Source organism: Centruroides vittatus, unplaced genomic scaffold (assembly GCF_030686945.1).
Source record: "Centruroides vittatus isolate TY-2023 unplaced genomic scaffold, ASM3068694v2 contig_1162, whole genome shotgun sequence".
NCBI lineage: Eukaryota > Metazoa > Arthropoda > Arachnida > Scorpiones > Buthidae > Centruroides > Centruroides vittatus.
The window spans coordinates 315,817-335,488 of record NW_027120748.1 but is presented as its reverse complement, the minus strand read 5'-3'; the positions used below and the strand labels follow the sequence as shown (position 1 = coordinate 335,488).

General features: G+C 31.0%; 2 protein-coding genes across 2 annotated transcripts; one reads left to right on the top strand and one right to left on the bottom strand.

The window, feature by feature from the left end:
- Positions 1 to 2,341: 2,341 nt before the first annotated feature.
- On the top strand, positions 2,342 to 9,498 carry LOC136981049 (forkhead box protein F1-like). The gene is made up of 3 exons (XM_067277324.1): positions 2,342 to 2,569; positions 2,960 to 3,611; positions 8,852 to 9,498. The coding sequence occupies exons 2-3, from the start codon at positions 2,972 to 2,974 to the stop codon at positions 8,974 to 8,976; spliced, it is 765 nt and encodes a 254-aa protein (XP_067133425.1). The 5' UTR covers positions 2,342 to 2,569; positions 2,960 to 2,971; the 3' UTR covers positions 8,977 to 9,498.
- Positions 9,499 to 11,877: 2,379 nt separating this feature from the next.
- On the bottom strand, positions 11,878 to 12,429 carry LOC136980902 (forkhead box protein D3-like). The gene has a single exon (XM_067277107.1). It carries the CDS (start codon positions 12,427 to 12,429, stop codon positions 11,878 to 11,880), a length of 552 nt encoding a protein of 183 aa, XP_067133208.1.
- Positions 12,430 to 19,672: the final 7,243 nt, after the last annotated feature.

Here is a 19,672-nt window from a genome sequence, read left to right as displayed (position 1 = left end):
TTTAATTAATGATTTTAATCAATAAGGAATGATTATTTTAGATCTTTTTCTTTAAAAGCTTTACTCGGTAGAAAATTCCTTTAAATTATTTATAATTAATTGTGTAGGCAGAAAGGTTTATCAAATCTTCTCTTATCGTGAAATAAACTGTTTAAAATATTGTTCCTTAATCCGAAATACAGCAAGCAGAGAAAGATAATGATAAGATTATCTTAGGGCCTTCTCCCGATCATAGAAAAGTTTTATTTAGTCTTCCTTTATTTAATTTCTTGTCTAATATTTCTGAGGCCAATTTGTCCGGAAGTCGCGATACATAGAAAAATTTAACACATTAGAAAAATGATTTTATTTATAAAATTACCTGTACATATTGGCCATTTCTGCCTAAACACGTACGAATGCATCCAATAGAGGATCCGGAATTCCTTAGAGTGGAGTGCAGAAAGGGAAATATACCTTACAAAAATTTTTACTACCTGAAATGCTTGTTTTTACTGGAGAAAACCCCCAAAAGGGGAGTTCAAATGTGCCCTATGTACAGTACACGCTTAAATCCGTTCCTTGATACTCAAGCTAGTGTTAACGCAACAGATGTTAGACACCTAACTGAACTTTGAAAGCGTTCCTTAAAGTCATATATGTTTTGAATCTTTTCCTGATATACTAAAGCCTTCAACTGATAAAACTTAACAGGGTGAAGACCTGGGGATCTCAGAGGCCAATTCGTAGAACCATAACGATCAATCTATGAGGCTGAAAAACCGATCAATTTTCCTATATACTCAGACTTTTAGGACACCCTGTAGATTTATTCATTAACAGTTTATCTTATATAAAAAAAAAACCGGCAAACATAAGAAAATTGTTTTTCTAATTATAAATGTTAAGCGAGATGCATGGAAGTAACAATAAAGAAAACTTATTCAAATAGGCCTATATAAAATTACTTTCAGGACGTGTAAGAATAGCTAAATTTGAATGTAAGCATTGCAAATAGGGCATTTATACATACAGATAATATAAAAAAACAAGTATAAGGGAAGAATATGTAGTTTATCGGATGCAATCAACCTATTGCTTTGTAAATAATTGATCAAGATCTTTGGAAATGCATTAGAGATTTAGTTAAGCATATCAAACTTTAAATAAAATCATTTACGCTTTCATTTATTATAATTTAACTGAGGCAGAGTTAATTTTGCTCGTTTTATATTGTATTTAATCGTTAATTTGTTGTGATTTGTTGTTGATTTCCCTTCTTGTATTTAATCATTTGTTTTGATAAATTTACTCTTGATATATAAGCAAATTGTTCCTATGCTTTCACATTTCACACTAATCTTCTCCATTTTCTAAGCATAATTACGATTTATTACATATGATTTTAAGTTCATTAGATTCTGTATTTCATAGCTTATTATACAATTTTTAAAAATACGAATTTAGAATAATTTGATAGGTTATAAACTTGTTATAACCTATTACTCGCGTGCCTGTAGCATAACCATTAAGAAGATAGAAACAATCAAGTCAATTACTGAAAATTTAAGCTTAATTAAGTGTTGAGAATATAGAATATTGAATTTTTTAAAAATATATTATTATAATTAATCGAGAGAGAGAGATCAATGAGATCGAGTAAACCTTAAAACGTTTTTCTCGATGGACGAAATTTATCCAAGGCTAACGTAACCTCAATTCATGTTTAATATTTTCGTTTTACAATAAATAAATTAGAAAATACTATTCGATAGATCCTGTTCTATTTATAAATTTTTAAATTGTCTCTGGAGTGAGGTCATCGAAGATAAAAGTGAAGTGTTTCACGTAATCGAGTTATCTACTACACACTTCGTTAAGAGTTATAATAGTCTCTTTATATATTTTTTTATATCATATAAAGTCTATAGATTATTCGAAAAATTCTTCTTGGTATTATAATTAAAGATCGTTAAATAATTTTAATAAAAATAATGTTTATTTTAACAGTAATTTCTTTATGACTTATTGGGTTTCGAGTTTCGATATAAAATGCTTATAAATTAGCTCAGGTTTATTAAATTAATAGAGTTAGAGCTTGCTTAGTAAATCTTATTTTCTTTCTTTAAAATATTATTTTTAATGATAAAATTGTATCTTTAAGTTTACTTGGTCCTACTGAATTAAATAACGAGATGATTTCCTTAATATATAATTATCAATTATAATTTTATAATGGTTAAATTGATAAATATGGAATTAAAATAGAATTTTTAATTATATATTTTTCAAAAATTCCATTGATATATTATAACAATTATAAAGATATTTGGAATGATTTGTTATTTTTAACCGATCGAAACGTTTAATGTAGCAAAGTGACATATTTGGGTCAGAGTTTTCGTGTGAAAATCTCCTTCCATTAGGCAATCCATTCATTTCTCACCTTCTACAGACTGGTTGACGAGAGTGTGACGTCAATTCCCGAACGAAACGATTGGACCCGAGTGAAGCACGAGCTGTGGCGAGTATAACATGTGACAAGTGAAGTTGTCTCTTCACTGGACTTTAATTGCTGCATGGCGATCAGGTTAGTGCCTTATACAATAATTATTACACACTTTATTCCTACTTATCGATGTTTGATCTCTCGGATAAATAAACACGTACAAACTCGATTTTCTTTTAGTTTTTAATTATAAAACACATTTAATCCTTAATAGTTTATTCGGACGATGAAAATTCCATTTATAAGCTAATTATTATTTATTTTTTTACTCCGTTTCCATTATTTAACTTAATGGAGACGTAGAGTCTGCATTAAATTGGCCTAAAAATAAAAGTTTAGCCTCAGAAAAAGAAACATGTATTTACATAAGAAGTGAGTGGAAGAGGTTGCAGAATTGTTAAATTTATTCTGTAAAATGAATTATTTTCTATTTAATTTATGTTTTTTTAAAAAGATAAATTTATTAATTAGATATTTGGAAAAATGAAGATCGAAACAGAAAGCGAAGAGACGAGAAAATCGCCGAATTCTCGAAGACACGAGAAACCTCCCTATTCTTACATAGCATTGATAGTGATGGCCATTCAGAATTCGCCAAACAAGAGATTAACTCTGAGCGAGATCTATCACTTTCTTCAACAGCGTTTTACCTTTTTCAGAGGTAGTTACCAAGGTTGGAAGAACTCCATACGTCATAATCTTTCTCTTAACGAATGCTTCGTGAAGTTACCTAAAGGATTAGGAAGACCGGGTAAAGGACACTACTGGACTATAAATCCTTCCAGCGAAATATTATTCGAGGAAGGTTCCTATCGAAGAAGACCCCGAGGATTTCGACGAAAATGCCTCAAACCTTATCCTTCGTCTCAAATGAACTTCAATTCTGCACCCGTTCAAGCGGTCAACGGTGCACAGAATTGTTATCAGTCGCATTCTTTTTATGATTCCAAGCAGAAAGAAGATGTGAATTATTATTCCGTCCAAGAATATTATCCGGAATCCAATATATATCCAATTGGAAGCCAGAATTCGGATGTGACTTGGCAAAATTATGCTCCTTTAGAAGCGACTGGATATCAGACAGAAATTGTAGGACAATACAACGCAGAGGACTATATCGGCGGTAAGAATGTCGCAGTGAATTCGCTAATTAACAATATTAAATTATATTTTAGTGTCTTTCTATGCTTTATTGTCTACGAAATATTTTTTCTTAAATTTCAAGCTAATGCTTTGCTCCCGTATAGCCCATTTGATAAACTGTATAACGATAATTAGAGCATTAAAAATTAATTAAAACGGAAAACATAATCTTACCGACTGTTAAATTTAACAGAGAATTTTCTACTAAACTTACTTTTAAATAAATTATAAGAGAGTGAATTATTACAGCGTATGAATATAGTGTTTATCGTTAACAGTTTAAAATGGCGGTGATAATGGACTCAAATCTAAAATATAGAGGAAATAAATTACCTAAATTTGATGTTTTCACAGTTAATCCATAAGTTAGTCGAAGCAGACTTCACTTAGATAGTTCTAGCCAAAATGCACGCTTATGTCTAATTTACAACGGTAAATACTGACAGACAATACTTGTGTGGGCGGTCATGTAATTGCGATATGCGATCTTCTGTTTACTCGAATACAAAATTATTCAGTTTCTACTTTCTAACTAAACTTTAAACTGTAATGGACGACTAAAATAGATTTCGCTACATTGTCTTTCTTCGTTATATCCCGTTTCACTCTTGAGAATTTTAATCTTTGTTAAAGATAGAACGAGAAATATTATCTCCTATATTTTTGCCGTCTTTTTTCAGTCGAAGTTTATTTTATTTTTCGATTATTTAAAATAATTTTGAAGAGGCGGAAAAACCTTTCATCTACGCGCAAACTTTGTAAATATTTGAAGTACTTTAAACATATTAAGTTTTTGAAATTATCAACCAGACCTCCTCCTTAGAAATTCTTATCCTGGTGTTTGTCAACCTTCCTGACAATCGTTCGATGACCTGAGAGAGTTTTATACAAAATCCCAACTTACTCAAAAATCATTTTTTTTAAACTTCTAAAACATCGCTCGAAAATACTCGAGAGGGGAGTAAAAACAATATTTAACTGTTTAAATTAAGTAATCAAAGTTGCCGAGAAGATTTAAATCCCATTGTGTAAGACATAGAAGTCATTTGACTTCAAATAGTAAAATGTATTTGCTTCACAGAATGAATTGTCTAAAAGACTTTAAAAAGGAAAAAAAAAAAAAAACGTTGGCTTCGAGTTTAGTTATGCTTCTATAAGTTAAAATTTCCCATAAAATATGTTATATCCTGACATAATTTACAATAAGTACACGCCGAAGACGGGTTATATTTAGTTTTGAGGAAGGAAAAGTGGAGAAAAAATTTTTTTCGAATACAATGTTGCACTGGAGCCAGAGCTGTGTTGTGTTTCACATACATCCGGTTTTTAAGTAAAGCAAAAGAGAGTAAGCTAAAACGGAGACAGTATGAGAAATGAGAGAGAACTTTTAAAGCGACTACTAGCTACTGTAAGCTTATATCTTTCAGACTTAAGCCATACATCTTTCCTTTATGACTTCCATTTTCAGTCTATGACAAATTAATAACACAGCTGCAACCCCTTATTACTCCGAAATTTGGGGACTTTACCCATTGAATCATAACAAATTAGTTCCAATAATATTTACTTTCTTTCCAATTCTCATAGCCTGCTTTTATATATATAAACTTACATCTAGTCCTAACAAAGAATTTAAGAAAAAAAATTCTTATATTTTTATTCTCTTCCAGAGTCCATATTTTATTTTATTAAATATTATTTTTTGAAAAATAATTTTTTTTTATATCTTAATTATTTTTTTTCCTTTGTTTAATACCGGAAAAAAAGATGGAAATATAAATATTTTCATTAAAATACTCGTTTTTTAAAAGTAGGAGCGACGTTTGCACTTAAGTTAATTTACGCTTACGCATTTAAATATTTAAGTGCGGATTGATTTAATTTCCAGAATTAATTTAGGAAATTGTTATCTGAGTATTTTTTGGCAAAGATTTCTGATGACAATTTAAAATTCGGCAAACCTTTCGTCACTTGTGTAGGCAGTTCTTACCTCTCGACGTGTTCCTTCCTCTTATTCATTACAAACAATCATTCGGGAGCAAAAAGAAATCCGCAATTTAATCGAATATAAATATATTATAACCATAAAAAATTTCAAATTTCCATTAAACAATCCGTTCCGTCCGACAGAAGCTAGGAAATTTTGATTTTTTAATAAAAATTCTGGCTTAAATTTGAACTTTCTACTAGCTTCTAAAAGTGGATAAATGAATTCTTGCCCTTGATTCTTTTTTTATAATCAAGAAACTGCTTACTTTTAACATTATAAAGTTGTTTAGTGTGCTAGCAAAAATACACACTTGGCCCTTGGGTGGTCTGACTTTCCTAATTAAAAACTATTTTTTTTATAAAATAGTAGTAATATTTACTTATTTAAAAATAGAATTTGTTAATTAGTCTTTCACACGGAAGCATTTTGGCATTGTTTTCTCCCTTCTCGATATCAGCTATCCATCAAATGATTTAACACTGTCAGTCTTATTAGAACTATTAGCAGAAGTATTATCGCTGGGAAACTATCCAACTGACATTTTGTAACGTGATCTTTACCAAACTCCACACTCCAACTGGATACTCCAATTACAACATTGCTTCGCAAATAACATAATAGATAGATGCCCCCAACCTTACATTATAATTTCTTGCCAGAAAACTGCGATTAATTTTGTTACATCTCACTTATACGTCTATCAATTATTTTGTCACACTTAAAGTCTGTAAAAACTTTATGTAGAATAGCGAAAATAATATTTTTAACTATCGAGCAATTTGATAATTAACTTAGTTTTCGGTAGAAGATATTCCTCTCTTGTGGTTTTCAGAAAATATTTAAAATTTCACGTGAAAAATTCGAAGAAATGCTTTCTTTTAATGTTTTATCTGATTGTTCTCTAACCATTGATGGGATGAGGCGACGTAACACGTGCGGTGGAGCGTTATATCTTAATAGGGCCAAGCAGATTTGAATTAGGAGGACATTACGTACAGTGTTGACTTCAGACATTTCTCTTCCAGGGAATTTTTTGGGGAAAATATTTTCTTATAAAAGATTGCTTTGAGGCTTCCTGTTGTGGGGCCCCGGGCAACTTTCCTTTTTGCCCATAAGATAACGCGCCACTGAACATATGGGCGATCTCCCAAGGGAAGGATGGCTTTTAGGAAGGACTTCCTACGAGAACTGGTTCCTGTTTAGGTGTTTGACACGTGCAAACTCCACGCGGCTAACCCGTTGGTCGGGCACGAACCCACGATCGCTGTTCGGTGGTGTTATCCACTCGGCTCTAGTAATTGAGAAGTAGATTATTGGCAATTCTATAAAACCTTATAATCTTTTAATATAATTACATATAAATTAATTTTTTACACGAGAAAAAAACGGATCTTAATATTTTTTATAAAAATTTAGTAAACTTATTTAACAAGCAAAAGTGTTTTTTAATACTCTTTGTGGACACTAACGGGACCTTTTTTCCAACCCACGGTGAGTTAGGCAGGCCCACAATAGAGAAGTAGTAGGCCCAACATCCGAGATCCATGAAAAATTCTAGGGAGTTGCTGGCCGGATTCGATTTCGGGTCCCCAGAACGGTGGGTTTTTCTCTTTAACACCTTCTGTCATACGGTCGTCAACAAATATATAACTTATATAGGCTAAGGCTAACTTGTTTATAAGGTGAATAATAAGGTGAAAATGATGTATAGATCCCAGACTTTTTCTTGCAGTGAACATCTAGAGTGGTCTTCTTGTAGCTAAATTTTCACGGAGTTTCCATCATATTAAAAAATATTTTGTAGTTTTTATAGAATAATCTCTCTCGTATCTCTTATATAAGTGATATAAAATATCTTAAATATTGTAATTTATTTTTTAAAACTTATTTTAATTTACAAATCGATGAAATTGAATTAAAAATGGCGGAATATTTTATCAACGTAAATCTAAAATATGCTAATTATATATTAATTTAATTATAATTTAAAATTTTAATGGTTTACAGTGATTAAAAAATTGTAAATTCGAAATAGAATATTCGAATTTACAATCCTTTAAAATCGAAGGAAGATTTCTTGAAGGATTCTTACGACACATTTAAGGGTATGTTTTACATTTTGAGAAAACAGTAGGAGGTGGAACTTGTTATCGATGTGAGAGCACATTGTTCGAATTATATTCGGTGTGACTATCTGAAATAACTCGGCCACTACACCGAAGATCGTGTTACTCGATAACAATGCTCTTCAGTTCTCTACCTGTATTAAGCTTTGTTGAACTATTTCTATGTATCATTTTCCTTCAACAGTACGCTGCTACTGTTGTAACCGTCAGCATTTATGGCGTAAGTTTCATACGCAATTTATCAAAAATATCCGACAAAATAAGTTATTTTATAGTTGCCACGCTGGTTATTCTGTCTTCCACGTGAAATTTTAGTGTTTGCGAGAAAAAAGATTGGCTAAATTTAACAATTACTTGGTCTTAAATGCGCTTTTTTTTCCCCCTTAGTAAAACAGCGTGTATTTCAATGAAAAGAATTTATTTCCGGTGTTACTTGAAAGAATCCCTGGTAGAGTTTGTAAGGAACTGTTTGATAGAAAAACTTATTCCCCTCTGCTTCAATCAAAAGACAGATGGTTAAGGAAAAAATAATTTACGGCCCATTTCAAGCATATCGTGTGTCAAACGTGTTTTTTAGCTTAGTTTTTTTCAGAAAGATTTCTTTCATCTTTTAACTTATCTTGTTCTGATCTCAATAAAAAGCAGATAAAACTTGACGAATACGTTGATAGAAAATTATTTTATACACCTGTCTTTCCTGTTTTCCAATTTAAGACGGTAAGAAAAACAAAGCGCCATTTTTCTTCTATTTTCAATGATGTAATTCGCAATCGTTACGTAAATTTATACTCGTTAACTTCATTAATTATAAACGTTGTTCTGTTTGAAAAATTATATTTTAATTGCTCTAGTAAAATTTAATATTGTTAAAACTGAATTCATCTTTGATTAGACAGCATTATACATGCATATAAAGGCCTTAAATTCTCATACAAAGCCTGCAAATGTGAGAAAATAGAGAAATTAAACTATCCTTATGCACATAGAAGGCTTTATATGTAATTTATAAGAATGGAGAGTGTATAACTGTGTGACTTGTATATAATTTTATTAAGATTTAAGTATAATATTTTATAAATTAAAAAACAATTTAAATTTTTTCAGGTCCTTCCTGGCAAGGGAATCGAATAATGCACAATGCTGCAAACAGAAGTACCAACACAACTTCGTTCGCTACTCCTCTGACGTCATCGACAGTGCCGTTTTACGATCTCAGATATGCATCATGACCTCATAAAATTCGTGTACAGATTAAGTTCAAGTTTTTATCTTTGGTGTAGAGGATATGTCTAGATTTGAGGGCTCGTGTAGTTCTAGTCAGTTAAGCACCCGTATTTATTTTCTGTAGATATAGTAGTCTCGATATGATTATTAAAAAAAAAAAAAAAAAACAGCATTATCTGATCGTTTAATTCTGTTTAATTTAAATAAATTTAAGAAATGGTTGGGATAAATAGTGTTGTCGTTCTGCTATCTGCCTCTAAGTTGCGGTCCATTACCTAGGCTACTACTGTGTCGCTTCTCGTGTATCTTCACCTTCTTTCTGTCTGAACAACGATTAATGCGCATGATCCGAATGTAGTGATGTAATTCATCCCATCTGTTCCTCCTCCACCACGTGATCTACACAGGAAGTGAATTTTTCTTATTTTAATTTTCTCTCTTTTTTTTATTTCTTTCTTTGTCAACTTTAATTTTTGTACCGACCCCTTAAAAAGGGCTCAAAATAAATAAACACTTGAAGTTCATAAGTGCTTATATGTGATTCAATTCTGTTAAAACACAAACTTTTCATTTTTCTATTCTCAATAGGAATGTCCTAATACAAGTCTATTTTTAGACATCAAAAATCGGCGTTTAGGATACTTCTTAAAGCATATAATTGCAGAAAATAAATGACAAATCGCTATTACTTTTATTAAAACGTGTACTTCTATTAAAACCATAAAATATTTGTAAATTAGTATCAAATATAGGAAGCAAATCGGACAAGGAACATTCGCGTGTATTAATTCGCTACATTAATAGAAATTTCATAAATAAAATTTACATTTTTTTGCCCTTAAATAAATGTATGAGAATGTCTTTTAAAAATTATGTAAGAGGTTATAACATTAATTAATTAATATTGTATAATATACAGTAACTTATATGAGGTCGATACACGAAAGAGGTTTGAATCCCCTACTCCCTATGTATTAATTAAATATTAAATTAGAAATGCTCAAAAATAAGTTGCACAAAAGGTTTGCAATAAGTTATAAGGAACTGTGATACAAATTAAGCAAACTATTACACAAGATACATTCATTCGGTCTTTTTAAATCTCCGTTCTAGGAAAATAACCTATTAAAATTCATTGTTACTAAATGTAGAAATTATGAAATTAGTTCCGGTCATTGCGTTGGAATTTTTAAGTAGTTTTACTAGAAAACTGTTAACAGATTCTTAATAATAAGTCTGTCCCGTTTTCATCTCGACTCTCTTGATAAGAGACAGATATAATTACTGGAAAAGTGTAGGTGTAAGCAATCTATATTTTTAAACATAAATGTCAGAAATAATATATATATAAGGAGCCGTGGTGATTGTGTGCCCAAGGTTAATACAAGGTCCATTCATAATTACCGCTTTAACAACTGAAAATAAATGTGGCGTACATAATCGTTTATTAAATCCTGTGGTGCTAATATTGGAAACAGTCTGACTGAACTTAATAACAGTTCTGTGCCGAAAGTATCGCTTTTCCATTACAAAAAGAGTCTAAGACACTATAGACATCGCTGACTCTCCACTTTACAATGATAAATAATCGCATGACAGAATGTCCGCTTACGTTTTTTATCCGAGGTCTATGCTTAGAATAACACTAATTTTGGAATAAACTGATGACTTTATTCCATGAATTTCACATGGAATAAACTCATCAGTTTCCATTTTCATTTTTTAAGGGGGTCATCCATTAACTGCGTTTACAGTTTAAGGGAGGGAGGAGTCGCGAAAAGTGCGTACGGACGGGTAGGGAGGTTGTCGAGACACTTTTTAAATGGTATTAGTGGCATACGAATTTGTTCTTACAAACCTACTTACTACTCATGTGAATAAACTACTAGAAAATATTTGCAGAACTGTTTTAAGTTATTTTCTCAATGTTGGGAGATCCACGAACTATCGTATACATAATTGGGGTGGGACTTGTCTAAAGTACAGTACAGTATATTACTATACAGTACAGTACATTATTATACAGTACACTACACGGAAGGAGGGGCTAAAAATGATTCAAAAAGTGCACACGTAGTTAATGGACGGCCCCTATTTTCTAAATGCAGAAAATGTTTCTGTATAAATGAGCAATCGTTTTTAAAAGAGCGTCATTTTTAAAATTTAACAAATCAATTTGGTTCAAATTCTGTCAAGAGTAAAATTAATCATGATAAACCGAAGCATTGTGAGATTATCTACTTTAAAAACCATTTAATATTATATTACAAAAGAGCACCATCCTCTTCATAGACTATAAAAATTGTAATGGGAAACAATACAAGATCACAAAAGCCGAAATGTTTTAATACTTTTTAAGTAAAAGAACAATAATTAAAATACTATAGAACAATTCAATAAGACTTTAAAAATGAATTTTTAATTCTTATTTATTTTTATAATGTGTTACTCACATACACATTTATAAATGACTGATTTTAAACCAAATAATAAATTGGCGCTTGAATAATTGTTGAGTTAGAAGCCATAGAAACTTCGTCTTGAATTATCTGAAAATAATATTAAATTATAATTCTAATAAATAATGAATAAAATGTAATAAACATAAGTATAATGCTATATCAAGTTGAAATGTTTAATATAGGCCTAAGTGTAATATAAAACTTATATAATATTAAATATGCCAATAAGGATTTATACCTTAATGAACTTATACAAGAATTTACATTAGATTTCCTGTTACTTTAGCTTATTTGCATAAATTAGGATGCATAAATATTCTGAAAATTAATATTTTTCAATGCAATTATCATTTACATATTATAATGTGTGAATTTCAATAGATTTTTACGTACCTGAGTTTCAAGAAATTCTTCAGGATAGAAAGAAGAATAACACCATAATTGTCAAGAAGGATTGGCAATTTTCGTAGAACAAAAATAACATGCGTTAGAGCAAAATTGTCCAAAAGTAAACTGTTCCTCCACCTTACATTCGTCTTGCTGCTTTGGCTTGAGAAGATTCTCTATAGAAAAAGGATTGTCGTTCATTTTCGATGTTTTGGATTTGCGATAATTTTTCTCTTTCTTTTTGCCATCCTTTCTTCCCTTACGCCTGCAGAAAATTCCATTTTCGATTGCAAAATCCGAAGTGTGATTTAAAGTCCAATAGTTGTCTTTGCCCCAAGGTCTCTGAGGATCTTTGAGGATTTTGCGAAAACAATCGTTTAGAGATAGATTATGTCTTATCGAGTTCTTCCATCCGGTATATTCTCCTTGAAAAAATGAAAATTTAGTCTTCAAGTACTCATTTATTTCGGCTAAGGTAAGTTTTCCGCTAGGAGAATCTCTGATGGCCATGGCTATCAAAGTTATGTAAGAATAGGGAGGCTTTCCTCTTCTATGATAATTCCTCTTTTCCTCTTGAGAAGTCGATTCTGATATCTGCACAGTCGACATATTAAGTGAAGAAAAATCTGCTTAAACCCTCTTTTATATAACTCCATCTTTAAACGTTTACTTAGCATCTGGCACTAATGGTACCTATAATCTTTCCACCCCAATGGCGGGTAAAATGATACTGTTTGCACCATCTTTTGTACCCTCAACTGGTTTGTCTAAGCAAATGGATTTTGTATTGACATGTACGCAGGTGCTGCACCGATAGCTGCATTAGTACATCATTCCATGCATGTCTGGACCTGTCAACTATTAATGGTTTCAGGTTTCTCCGCGACGTTTCTCTTTAAGAAAATGGATTCTAGCAATGTTCTCTAAATTAAACCTTGGTGTAAATTTTAAATTTAAATACATTAAACTATACGATTCCTCGATTAAATTTGGAATTTGAGAACATTTACTAGAATTTGGGTCAACTTCAAATTATAACTAACAGATGGCGCCACGTCGAAATTTAATACTTTCCTGATGTATTATTTAATCCATTAATTATTATTTTAAATTAAATATAAAATATACGGGATTAGTATATATTGAAAACGAATATGAAAAACATGCAAAATTTAAAAAAAATAAATAAAAATAACAATTAAATGATAAATTTTATTGACAAAACGTTTTAAACAAAATTAATATTTTAATAATTCATTTATAAATGATTGTATAATTAGAATAAATAAAAATACACAAATTATTCAATTAAACAATAATAATTATTTTTCGTAAATAAAACAAATAGTATCATTTTTTATCTACAGATGGCGAGAATTTCTATCATCAAAACGAGAATTTCGAACGAAACGAGATATGCCGTTAACAGAGATGAGAAAGTCACGCCATCTAACGACAACGATCACAACATATAACAAAAATAATTTAATCACGTTATAAAAGCGTTAAAAGTTAATTATTAACTACTTAAATGTAAAAAAAAATAAAACAAAAATTTAATTATTTTCTTAAATAAAAAAAAAACTTTTAAATATACTTTCTCGCGTAATCGCTCTCTTCATCCAATAAAGGAGCTCGTTTTAATTCTGGAAAGAAGTCGGATATCGAGTGGGCATCTTCAGTCATTGAACTCATCAGTTGCATCATTGCCGAGTGTTGATATGACAGTACGAGCGCGCCTTGAATCTCAAATTACGGAATAACATTAGCTGAATTTATTACCTTAAAGAAACCTCCTACCGATAGCTAGTCATTATTAACAGGTTCTGCACGCCACACCTGTTGAAAGTCTCACATCATCCTCGTATCGAAAAGTTACCACCCGAAATCCCATCGCCTGAATTCTGATGTACTGTACCTTTCTAACACTTCAAGACATCGCTTGTAGCATTTAACTTTTCAATTGATAATATTTATAACAGTTTTCTTTTCAATCGCCAGATGGCGAAACTAGTCTCGAATGAAAGTTACATTTCCGCCATTTTTTTTCCTGTAAAATGTCTTCTTAAAAAATAAAGTAAATGTTACTTAAGTAGTAACAAGAATCGGGGAAAAAATACATTAACTTATCTTAATGTTTTCTATTTTTTTTAATGAAAAAAATAACATTTTTAGTTACTCATATTTTTTTTCAATAAAATTTAATGAAAGTAATGTGTTTCTGTATGGCTACAATTGATATCATTCAATTATTTTTGTATTATCTGATTGTCCAGATTACAGATTTAAACAAATCAAACGTGAAAAACAATAACCATATTTTAAATGTAATTTTTTTAAATATTTTTTTAAAGGTACCAAATTTACTCACGCAGACACGATTTTATTCATGTAACACAGCAATATGTTTGTTGTAAGATGGAAAATATTAAGAGCAAAATTAACATTTTACGAGTTTTGATCTACGATATTTAACAGCATTTCTTATGAAAAAAAGAAAAACAATAATAATAATAATAATAATAATAACTTCCTTTAAACCAGATAACAGTTGATTTTCGGAAGCAGAATTAACCACTGTTAAGCGCAATCTGATAACGGAGAGATCCCAATAACAAACGTCGATTCTTTATGTTGCATGAAAGTTCCAGCTAACTAGATTCGAAAATGAATTTCCTAGTTAACAAGGAAATTTATTCTTCCAACGTCCCTCAAATACAGTGTCCATTTCAGTAAGCAATTACGAATGGCAGAGACCTTAACTTGCAAAAGAACTGGAGAGTGATTTGTACTGTTCGATGATGACTTGTTCCAGCGCATTATGATGAAGGAACTAAACCAGAAGGTTTCTCAACACTCTTTAAGACCTGTGAAAATAAAAAACCAACATTCCAGCAGAGACACTCCGGTTTGAACGGAGCTGGGACACCCATGGTGGGTGTTAATGAGGGGCAGTCATTCCTTCAAGCAGACCTGTCGTCCGTCATGTTCTGAAACAACTGTGATTAAGCCAATGATTTACTGGTCTGTAAATCTCCACGGCCACCGCCACCATCTAAATCAAGATGGCGCAGTTCAGATGTCTGCTTGTAAGTGGAGAGTGATTTGTAAGTGGAGGGGTGTGGATGGCAGGCACGTCCTATAATGTCCCGTTTGGAAATACGATTAACTAACTATTCTTTACTTCTAAAATCTCTTTAATTAGACAAATTATTTTGAATATATCTACTTAATAGCATAATTATTTTCTATTAAATTATCTCCGCAATAAGATCAAACTGCCACGGAGTATCCCGCAGAGAATAGATAAGAAAAGATTAAATTTCTTATTGAAAGCATATTTTCATGAAGATAGATAATGGAAGTTAGAATTTTAAATATAATTAACATTTTTAAAGCTTATAAAACATTGTAATGTTTTCGGTAACAAGTCGATTACTGCAAATTTCATACCATTATCGAATTTTAATAAAAATATATTTACTAATAAGCCAAAACTATAACTCTACATTTATTTTTAAGCAATAATAAAAAAAAGCACAAAAATTCCTTCCTCATTAAATAATTTGAGTATCATTATTCTACCATTTTATTTTATTTTTCTCTTTCATTTTTCATTTGTAGAGAGTTTGAGAGCGTGTGATTATTGCTGTATTTCAAGAACTGTAATTTATCAAACGACAAACGTGTCGCGTGATTTTTCTAACTCTGACTCAGTTTTTGTTTCCTTGACACTGGAAAATATATATGTATATATATATATATATATATATATATATATGTATATATAACTCGACAGTTTACGACATAAAAATCATTCCAGGCCTATAAATTGTTTAACAACAGATAACATTTTCGATTTTTGATTAACTTATATATTACTTATTGAGAATTTTTGTTTTGAAAATGAAGAATGAAAACCTAAATCAAAAGAGGTTAAGAAACTTTCATAAATTTTGTTTCATACACGAAATGGAATGGTTAATGACTTTCTCAGCGTGAAAATTTCCCAATTAATAGAAGATTGCGTGAGAGAACAACATTTATTCTGACTTAATAGAATGCCCCCGGTTGATGCCAAGGGCATTTTACATCATGTTTCCTTTGATTCTTGTTTGTAAATATTATCATAAGTGAAAGATGTTGCAAAGTTTCAACGAATTCATATATGATCGCGTTAATTAAATTTATTTTATTATAGTTTTACACCTGACTATTTTATCAAGAGGGATTTATTAATATGGCTTCAAGCTTACTCGAATTAATCGATTTCCAGATAAGAATTGAGAGTACATCTGTAAATTTTTTACATGAAGCCATTTTTATGAATGTGTGAAAAATTTTTGTAAAAAACAGAATATAATGAAGGGAAATTAGCCTATAAATGGAATCATTAGATATTTGGGGACTTGAGGAATTTACTGCATCTAAGTGATTTGGATAACATATACAAGCTGTACGATCATTTCGGAAACTAGGCATATACTAATGCGAGATCGGAGGAAAAATATGCGTTTTGCGAAGTGCAATCACCTCGCTCTAGGGTAAAATGGGCAGGGTGCCAATTTAACTCAAATTATTGATTTGGAACCTCGAAGCATATAAAAAAAATCATCAGCATCTTAGAAAAATAATTTCACATTTAACAGGTCTTTGTAAGCTTATCAATCGATTGAGAATAACGATAAATATTTAGACAATAATTGCAAATTGGTGATGTTTTCTTATTAAAATATATATATATTGTTATTATCGTTCACAATAAATTACAGTTTTTCTTATTATTCGAACACAACTTTTCAGTTGTCAGATGTGTTCGAAATTCTTCGGTTCATAAGCAGTAGCGTAAATAGAATTGGTATTAAGGGGCTTAATTAGAACCTGCAAACCTGCATTCACCTTTGTACCACTGTAGACGTATCAATAGCGCCGTGAATGAAAAAATATGTATATACAATACCTAAGATTTGATAAGTATAAGTGCGATTGTCACATTCAAATATTTTTTCCTTTACTTATTTTTTCTTCAAGTTATTTATTTATAAAAGTAAGAAGCCCCGGGACCCCGAGATCCTCTGGTTACTCTGCTGTTTATGAATGTAATTAAGATCAAATTCTTTAATTCTTTGCACGAAAAGCTGGAGACGTAAATAAGGATTGTTATAATTATTATACTGATTAAAAAAGTGAAAAAAAGTTAATCCTTTCTTAGTGTCTCTCAATGCTGTTTATTGTTTACTTAGATCCAACATAATAAACTTAATTTATGTATAAACATGGAAACGATACATAATTCATTTGAAAATTTCTGATAAAGTTCTAACCACGATATAAGTCGACATAATAAATGACATATTAAGACTTATTTTTCAAATTTTATTTACTCTTTTTCTCCCTCTTCAATTGGCATTTAATTATAAATATCGATGAGATAATATTCGTTTATTCAGAATAATGCTATAAATACGATAAAAGGTAAAAAGGATATGCTCTTATATCAAATTTCATATTCTTATTTGTTGGCTGTTGTAAATTTATTAGAGTTTAGAAACAAAAAATTTCTTCACATGGCATCTCTTTTAATATCTAGACTTTAGAAGAATTTGGTGTGTGGTTCAGAGAAGAAGAGGCGGGAGTAACTGAGTGTCATCACTCACAGCACTCTTCTTGTTCACTTGGCTAGGTTATAATTGAATCAAATCTCTCCTGTAATCAGCTAAATAACGTATAATTATTGCAGGTTTCTACAATAAATCACTGGAGGGACTCGTTGACTGGGTAACACCTACCTTTACTCACAGGTAGGTTGACTTGAATGCAGGTGGCTTAACTCGTGACACATATTAATGGAGAGGGCCTATACACAGTTTTGATTCTATCTATATTAATACTATGCATCAAGACTATCCGTACCCAACTGGTCAGTCACCATATTTTAGTTCTTTTCAGGTACGTACCTTATGTTAGCCTCACTTCTGCTACTTTCAATACTTTTTCCATTATTTTATTTTGAAAGATTAACGTTTGCCTATTGCTCGAGAACTTTCTTTATAATTAGCAAATTAATTACATTATTTTTCATCCCATCCTGAACTTTTACTATACTGAAAACTGAAAATTTTTGTCTTATCAAATGAATAATTTTAAATGGATTCTTCTAATCTGTGGAATTTGTAATTCCCTGTAATTATCGTATTAATATGAATGAATTTAAGTGAAATCGACCAGTTAAAGGCGTTACAATTTATTAATAAGAACTGTATCCGCTTGGTATTGGTATCCATTTCAATTATCTCAGATTGGCATTCTGTAGTGATCCTTTCACGATCTCTGACTGCGGAGAAGTACTCCCTTTCATATGACACATTCCAGATCAAGGACAGGAATTTGTTGAAGATCCGAAGTCCGAGAAGACTGGGATTGTTAAAGAACAATATAATCAACCAAGCGATGATATCGGTGCGTGATAGATAGGCACAGTAGGTACCCAATCCTTTGGTCAACCTATCTATCTAGTTGACACTTTCCCGCAACTTCTATCTATCACTTCCAAAAAGTCTGTCCGGTAAGACTATTGTAAGTCCAGTGGACCTCCCGCTTGCCCAGTGGGTCGCCCCCGACTAACTAGAATCTGCACTGTCCACAGTACTTGACATCCATGTCCGAGTTAATCCTATTAAGTGATTATAGAGCAACACCCATTGAGACTACACCATTCACAGTTAGTAGTCAGTTGCTGTAGTTGTTTGGTTATGAACAGCACTGTGTGCTGTCTCAGTGGGCGATTGGCGCCTCCTTACTTCTATACCTATTGTTGCAGTACTGCCCGCTTCATCTTTTGTTCCCAAATGACAGATAGGGTGGTCTTAAGTGCCGTATAATATTTTGAGAATCGACTGTTACAAAACGTAGCAATTGGTAGCCCTACTTAATTTATCATTTGGTCTTTTCTTTTATCTTTTTTTCCTTTCCGGTTAGTCCGGATTCAAGCTAAATTAGGCATAGGAGATAGATAGCCCCCTCATTTAAACCAAGCTATTAATAGACAATATAATAAATTAATTAAATAGCTTTATCTAAATATGAATTTTTCATTTATATGATAACATTATTTATCATCACTTACATAATTTAAGGACAGATAAACGCATATTAACTTAATTTTCCTATATAAATTTTTAACATTGGCTCGATGCGAAATTTGGATAATTGTCAGAGTATTTCTTGTACATTTCTTGTAAAATTGCTTATAAAATCATGTAAAATGTGTCGAGTAAAAAATTGCATGATAATGAAGGAAAAGTCATCTCCATTGTTAAGATTTCAATAAACATTTCTTTGCTTTTTACTTCACCTTCTGCAAATTATGGGTGTGTTATTTTATGCTTTAGAATTATTTCTTTATTTGCTTGTAACTGATAATAAATTATAATATGGATACAGGAAAGATTTCTTACAAAACTAAAACATTCATACACCCATCCTCTGTTTTTGTACGCTGTTTTAAGTAAAGCCATGTTTTAGAGTAAATGACCTTAAAAACAGTATTGTTTGATAGAAATCAGATTGGGCAGGAAACACGTAGAATAACTAGATGAAGGAGATTTGAATAAAATTTAATCATTCTTACATGTTTGGATTATCAAATAGCAAAACATTCCTTTCGGGGCTACGTCATTCCATCACACTATCTCCGTTATCAGCAGAAACTTAACTTATATCGCATTAGTTTTTTCATATCTTCTACTCTCGATTTTAAAAATTCTTTAAGAGTTTTTTGTCTTTTAATTTTTAAAAAAATTAAAATATATTATTAAGACAAAAATGTATTCAGAATATGAGAAAATTATTC